The 7488-nt window shown below is 29.5% G+C and overlaps 2 protein-coding genes across 2 annotated transcripts; both read left to right on the forward strand.

Annotated features, from left to right (window-relative positions):
• On the forward strand, nt 1-2224 carry LOC112789256 (glucan endo-1,3-beta-glucosidase-like). Its single transcript, XM_025831074.3, has 2 exons — nt 1-161; nt 1007-2224. The coding sequence occupies exons 1-2, from the start codon at nt 95-97 to the stop codon at nt 1936-1938; spliced, it is 999 nt and encodes a 332-aa protein (XP_025686859.1). The 5' UTR covers nt 1-94; the 3' UTR covers nt 1939-2224.
• A 1941-nt stretch (nt 2225-4165) lies between these two features.
• LOC112789257 (glucan endo-1,3-beta-glucosidase) lies at nt 4166-6608 on the forward strand. The gene is made up of 3 exons (XM_025831075.3): nt 4166-4417; nt 5026-5325; nt 5786-6608. The coding sequence occupies exons 1-3, from the start codon at nt 4333-4335 to the stop codon at nt 6424-6426; spliced, it is 1026 nt and encodes a 341-aa protein (XP_025686860.1). The 5' UTR covers nt 4166-4332; the 3' UTR covers nt 6427-6608.
• The last annotated feature ends 880 nt before the right edge of the window (nt 6609-7488 follow it).

Raw genomic sequence — 7488 nt, forward strand, 5'->3', positions numbered from 1 at the left:
GAGAGATGATCAGAGGGATCAACTCAGAGCATTAAGTGTTTGTTTTAAGAATTGGTTTATATATCTTTCACATACAATCACGTAGAGATATATAATGGATAAAACCTCCATGACTGCTATATTCCTGCTTATTGGAATCTTTTCCTCCGTGCAATTTGCAGGTATATTAGTTTCTCACCCTCATTTACATTTTTATCTATGGTTTCTCAAATAATGTGGTCTATATATGACAAAATATGATGTGATACTACATTATTATGCGTTACAAAAATGGTATGTGAATATAAAAAATCAGTTATCAAATCAATTATTATATATTTAGATATAAATATATTGACCATATTACGTGTATATTAAAATTAATTAATTACTAAAATTAATCATCGGTATAAAATACATATTAAAATATAAATATATATTAAAAGTAAATTAAACTACACATGTATTTATATATAAATACATTAGTAGCTGATTTTAGTAGTTAATTTTAATATATAAATAACATTTTTGTAAAACTAATTCATTTTTTTGTATATTTTATATTTAAATATATATTTTATACAGATAATTAATTTAATAACTAAATTTTTGGATCAATTATCTCATTTTTAATTAAAATGAACATAAAACCCTTCTTTTTTCACATGTTTCGTATCTAATTGTATGTTATGAGTTTCAATTTTAGCGTTTTATTTGTATCAATTTTATTTTCAATAATTAAAATGCAGTTTAATTTTATTCTATGTGCTAATTCTGTCTATCAATGATAGTTTAACAAAAAAAAAAACATAAATAAAAATATAAGGGACTAAAATAATTAAGTTTTTAATTTAGAAAACAATTTTAAACTATGTTTAAATTTGTTTGAAAAATTGAAGTAAAAATTAATATAAGTTAAATATTAGATTTTAAATCAACCATTTCACCCTATTTGCCACCAATTTTAATGTGTCACTAAAAAACTGTCACAAATGAAAATCACACATTTTTCATTTTTGGGTTGCAGATGCACAAGTTGGAGTGTGTTATGGAAGAAATGGAGACAACCTACCAAGTCAGCAACAAGTGATAAACTTATACAAATCAAATGGAATAACAAGAATGCGCATATATGATCCAGATCAAGCAACCCTCCAAGCCCTCAAAGGTTCAAACATAGAATTAATCCTTGATGTCCCCAATGACAACCTTCAATCCCTCACTGATTCCACAACCGCCACTAATTGGGTCAACACAAATATCAAAGCCTTTTCAGATGTCAAATTCAAATACATAGCCGTTGGTAATGAAGTCGACCCTAGTGACTCTAACTCACAAAACATTCTCCCTGCAATGCAAAACATTCAGAATGCAATTAATTCCGCAAATTTACAAAGTCAAATCAAAGTCTCCACCGCAATTCAAACCGGCCTAGTAACGAATTCTTACCCGCCAAGCAACGGTGTTTTCACCGATTCAGCATCGAATTTCATCAAGCCAATCGTGAATTTCTTAGTCCAAAATGGTGCACCACTTCTTGTAAACGTGTACCCTTATTTTTCATATGCTCAAAACCAACAGAGCATTAGTATTCAGTATGCTCTGTTCACTCAACAAGGTAACAATGATGTTGGATACCAGAATCTGTTCGACGCAATACTCGATTCTGTTTACGCGGCGCTCGAGAAATTAGGCGCCAATAATTTGAACATTGTTGTGTCTGAGAGTGGGTGGCCATCAGCAGGGGGTGTTGCTGCTAGTGTTGATAATGCAGGAACTTATTATAAGAATTTGATTAATCATGTTAAGGGTGGAACTGTTAAGAGGCCTAATGGACCAATTGAGACTTATTTGTTTGCTATGTTTGATGAAGATTTGAAGACCGGTGATGAAACTGAGAAACATTTTGGTGTCTTTAATCCTGATCAGTCACCTAAGTATCAACTTAGTTTCAACTGAAGTAAAGACTCATATGTTGTCTTTATATGAAGTTGATATTTGAAAATTATTAGATAAATCAAATTATCTAACGATTCTCAAATATCAACTTTACGTGAAGACAAATAAACCGTTAATTTTTACCTTCGATTGAACATTGTGTTTTTGTTTGTGTTGTCTAGAACTACAATAAGGGTATAATAGTACTTGTGCCCATGGCAAAAACAGATCAATAATGTAATGTACTATATACAATTTGTAAACTTGCAATCCAATAAATACTAATAAAAACTATATATTGTTGTTATATGTTTCGAGTATTAGGCGTTCAAAGTATTTATTTTTTGATTAAACATAAAATGGTTGGTAAAAGTTATAAAATAAGTGATTAAACTCATCTTTAAGCTTGTTCTGTTTGTTTATAAGGCCTTTTCTCAAGTAAATAAACAATCTAGAAAATCCAAGATTAGGCCTCGAAGTGGATTTGAATTGAGACTACGTCAAGTTCTTTTGAAGCCCAACATTATGATCATCGATCGAGAAGCATTATTGGGGAAATGGATTCTCCATTTTTTTAACACTTGAGAGAATAAAGTGTGATCTCTCATCTTTAATTCTATAAGTGAGATCAAAAATAAATAAGAGAGAGAATAATGAATAGTTAGATTAAACACTTGACACCATCTGATTTTTTTGCCATTAGAGAGGATCCACTCTCAATTATTGGTGACTGTGGTGGCCAATTCATGAAAAATGTAAATTTTCCTGGCCATGTTTTCCAAAGTTATTACCTTTTGATTAACTTATTGATTGAGAAAATTAATAATATTCGTATAGAGTTTAATCTTATATCCAAGGTTTTCTGTAGATTTTGCAAGTGTGCCACCTTTTTTGTCTTGATTGTGCCACCTTCTTCTTGTCTAGTCTAATCTAATAATATATATGTCCTTTAATTTCAAGTATGTATGTATGTATGTATCTATGTATGTATGAACTTGTTCAATGAAGATGAAGTCTGAACGAAATCTTTCATACATCCTAAATCCCTAATCCACGCCACAATTTTGTTCTTTATCCTGATTTTAATCTATTGAAAAGACTCACATACATATTCAATCAGTGCATAGAGTGTATTCATTACAGAGGAAAAAAAAAGAAAAAAAGAAAAAGAGAAATTCACTTATTTGTTTTTTCTCATTCTATATATACTTAATTACTTATAATATGTATTGAAGTAAGCATCTTAAGCTATACATTTTTTTCTATGTATGTGTTATAACATGTCAATTTTTTTTGAATCATGTTCATTATTTAATTATTATATATGAATTTAGTTAATTAATTATTGAATAATGAATATTACTCAAAAGAATTGAGATGTTACATCTGCGTCTTTTTATTTTATTTTCTTGAATAGAATAGTTAACATCTAGATAGAGATCGAAGAGATTGGGTCCAAATAAAACCAGCTATGAGTCAATAAATTTTCCACATTTTGTTTGAAAATAACATCTTTTATACACATGTTTGCATTATTTTACTAATAATTAAGAGTGAAAATACCACTATTAATGATCGATTTGAAGAAAAAAATGGTACCTACACAGCCACCATAAGATTGAACTTTCAACATTAGCATACCCCGCATAATAGGGAAGATGTAACGTCTAAATTCTAATGTGTTAACGTGTCTTTGTATGCGACTATTCGACCTAGTACATATAAATGCAAAGGATGCATGTCAATTTAATTTGTTGACTACATAGCTAAGTGAACAAAATTAGTGACGTTTGAATTTGATTGCTTCCACATTGTGGCTAGTTTTAGTAGGTTGGAACTTGGAACATTTCAATTATTCCTTCGTGTTAGGCTGAATGACACAATGAACTACACTAATGGATGTGTTATATATTATTAGAATAATGTTAAGGAAAAAAATAATACAAATTTATCTTATTTAATTTAATATTCATATATATAATATTTATAATTATATATTTACTATATTTAAAATTACTTATTTATTTAATCAATAATTAAATAATATAAAATAAGAAAATAAATATATTTAAAAAAAACTCTCTTTAGTTCCGAATAAATTATGAGTTCCAAACATTTTCGTATTATTATTGCTTCCTAAGCAACTTATTAAAGTCATCGGTACTATACGGAACTATAGAATATAATAAATTTGGATATATCAATTCAAAGTGAGACATAAATTTAATTAGCATATAGTTTCCATGGAGTGATTGACGGGGCACTAAAATTAAAGTCTTTGGCATCTACTTATCCAAATCAATTCATGCCAACCCTTTGCCACCACCTTAGCCCTATATAGAGGTACGAATTTTGGAGCAAAAGAGACATATCGGAGTGTTGAGTTTGGTTTATAATTTTCATATAATACAATTAATGGATATAGAAATTTCAAGAAGAAGCATGGCTATCATATTGCTGCTTGTTGGAGCATTGTTCTCCACTTTAGTAGACTTCACAGGTCTGAAATAATTGTATTATTTGTATATTTTTTTCTGTTTTTAAACGTTAAATTAACTCTTTTTTTGTTCTATTAATGGTAGAAGAAAATACACAAGTAGTGTAGGTTAGGTTTTCAGAAAAGAAAAAGTACAAAAAATATAGTTTATATAATTTAAGAAAAAATATAGATAGATAATGAAAATACTAAACAATGTGAACAATAGATATATCGGATGTTCATTTCACTAAGTGTGCGAATGGTTATTCTAATATTAAAATTTAGGCAAATAATTTGGAGATATAATGTGTTTTGATTTAATTGGTAATTGTTCAGCATGTTGTTCAAAAAAATTATTAATTACCTAGTATAACCTATAATTTAATTATACATTTACTGTTAGTTGTTAATGAATGCAAAGAAATTAAATAACACACTCTAATATTGCGCTTTTTTTTGCTATGTATATAAAAAATCAATGACTAAATTAATTACTATGTATTTATATCTAAATATATATTATTTAATTTATTTTTAATATGTATTTTTATTTCAATATATATTATATATTGTTATTGATGATTTAATAACTAATTTTTAGTGTACGCTTATCATATACGACGCAACAGGTGCACAATCTGTGGGTGTATGCTATGGTGGAAATGGAAACAACTTACCAAGCAAGCAAGATGTGATAAATCTATACAAATCAAACAGAATAAGCAAAATGCGGTTATATTATCCAGATGAAGGAGCCCTTCAAGCTCTAAAAGGATCAAACATAGAAGTGATAATTGGTGTCCCCAATGACCAACTCCAATCCCTCACAAATGCAAACGCAGCCAATAATTGGGTCAACAAATACATTAAACCCTACTCCTCAGCCGTTAAGTTCAAGTACATCGCTGTAGGCAACGAAGTTCACCCAGGTAATAACCTTAGAATGTTAAGTTTGGACTTTGGATGACTAAGACTCAGTTTACCTAAATTTCTTAAATAAGTTCTTTTAAAAAATGGTAAACTTCTTAAATAAGTTCTTTTAAAAAATGAGATTAAAATATAAGGATTTTTATTAATAATAATTTTTAAATAAGTTATTTTGTATTTGGAAAGTTATTATAAAAGTCTTTGTTTTAAAATTGTGCATTAAATAGAAATGATAAAATAACTTTTGAAAATAGGAGAAGTCACATTTTTTAACTTTTTCAAAAGTTCTTAAATAACTTTTTGAAAAGTTAAAAGTTTATCTAAAAAATTGTACCAAACACTATTAATATAACTTTTTATAAGTAAAAAAAAAGTAGTTTTTTGTTGTTTTCCATACGGACCCTAAATAATTTTTACATATTTTAATATTTTTGGTGAATGTTGAAACCATTTATGCAACAGGTGATGGTGCAGCAGGATCTGTTCTACCAGCAATACAGAACATCCAAAGAGCAATTTCTTCAGCCAAATTACAAAAGCAAATCAAGGTATCCACAGCAATAGACACAACCCTTTTGGGAAACTCATACCCACCAAAAGATGGTGTTTTCAGTAACAATGCACTTTCATACATAAGACCCATCATTAACTTTCTATCAAGCAATGGTGCACCACTTCTTGCAAACATTTACCCATACTTTGCATATGTTAATAACCAACAAAGCATTGGTCTTGACTATGCATTATTCACAAAGCAAAGTCCAAATGAAGTTGGATACAAAAGCTTATTTGATGCACTTTTGGATTCTCTCTATGCTGCTCTTGAGAAAGTGAATGCACCTAATTTGAAGATTGTTGTGTCTGAGAGTGGTTGGCCGTCACAAGGAGGTGTTGGAGCTAGTGATCAAAATGCAGGAACTTATTATAAGAATTTGATTAATCATGCTAAGGGTGGGACCCCAAAGAGGCCTAATGGACCCATTGAGACTTATTTGTTTGCTATGTTTGATGAGAATCAGAAGCAAGGTGCTGAAATTGAGAGGCACTTTGGATTATTCAGACCTGATAAATCACCAAAATATGGCCAACTCAATTTCACTTGAAAATATATAGGTTGGGTAATGATTATAGATACAATAAATGGTACCTTGATGCACCTAATAAGGTTTTAGGCCAATAATAATGTGAATGGTGCCGCTTGTGATTACTCTGCAAATGTATGCTTGTCTCTACAAATAAAATTGAATAATATTTTAAATAAATCCAAGGAAAAATTAGCAAAAAATTTGTCTTTAATTACAAAGTTTAATTATTAAATTAGTCAAAATTTTATTTATTAAACAAATTAGTTTTTGTGTCAAATTTGTTAAAGAATCAGACAAATTAACTTTTATTATTATTATTATTATTATGTTTGGTATGGTAAAAATATTTAAAAATAGGACAATTTAAATAAATAAATCAAATTGATTTTGAATTTACGCAATTGCAACTTTCTAAAACAGGTTACATCTTTGTTCTGTTTTAAATCTATGTAAATTGCTACATGGTGTAGCGGTTTACAATTTGCACGTAATTCACTGTAGGATAGCGCGGATTACGTTAAAATTCGTGCAATGCAGAAATCGTTACAGGGTGTCACAGTTTCTGAAGGAACTGGGCCTTGCATAAACCGCTATAGGGTCTAGCGGTTTATGAAAAAACAAGGGTAGCATAATCCGTTGCATCCTATAGCAGATTATGTATACGTGGATTCTCTATATATACTAGGGGAAGGCAATTGTGAAGAAATAGAGTATCATTTTTACAATAGATAGTGAGGAGAGTTTCCTAACTTGTGCATTACTCTGAAAAAATTCAAAAAAAAGTAAAAGGCACGCTGTTAAGTTTACTGATAGAGAATCACCGAGTGTATTTATCCGGTCATCGAATACCTTGTCAGAGCTAAAAATTAGTATATTGTAAAAGTTTGGGGTGTGTGGGATCAAGGGGATAAAGAAGTTATTTTACAAGATCCCTATTGCTATTGTGTCAACTAGTGTGAAGTATGGTACATTTGTGATAGGGTCCGACGAAGATATGCAGGTTTTGTTTCTTTGTCAGCGAAGTTTTTTGAAAGCGAGAATACACGAGTTGTATACTAAGTTGGAAGTTGGTGTCGACAG

The sequence above is a fragment of the Arachis hypogaea genome, chromosome 3 (assembly GCF_003086295.3).
Source record: "Arachis hypogaea cultivar Tifrunner chromosome 3, arahy.Tifrunner.gnm2.J5K5, whole genome shotgun sequence".
Classification (NCBI taxonomy): Eukaryota; Viridiplantae; Streptophyta; class Magnoliopsida; order Fabales; family Fabaceae; genus Arachis; species Arachis hypogaea.

Excerpts from the sequence above, each read along its gene's own strand:
- LOC112789256 (XM_025831074.3), top strand. The coding sequence starts at position 95 with ATGGATAAAACCTCCATGACTGCTATATTCCTGCTTATTGGAATCTTT. Across the intron at positions 162-1,006 it reads TTCCTCCGTGCAATTTGCAG|ATGCACAAGTTGGAGTGTGT; the intron begins GTATATTAGTTT and ends TTTGGGTTGCAG.
- LOC112789257 (XM_025831075.3), top strand. The coding sequence starts at position 4,333 with ATGGATATAGAAATTTCAAGAAGAAGCATGGCTATCATATTGCTGCTT. Across the intron at positions 4,418-5,025 it reads CACTTTAGTAGACTTCACAG|GTGCACAATCTGTGGGTGTA; the intron begins GTCTGAAATAAT and ends ACGACGCAACAG. Across the intron at positions 5,326-5,785 it reads AGGCAACGAAGTTCACCCAG|GTGATGGTGCAGCAGGATCT; the intron begins GTAATAACCTTA and ends TTTATGCAACAG.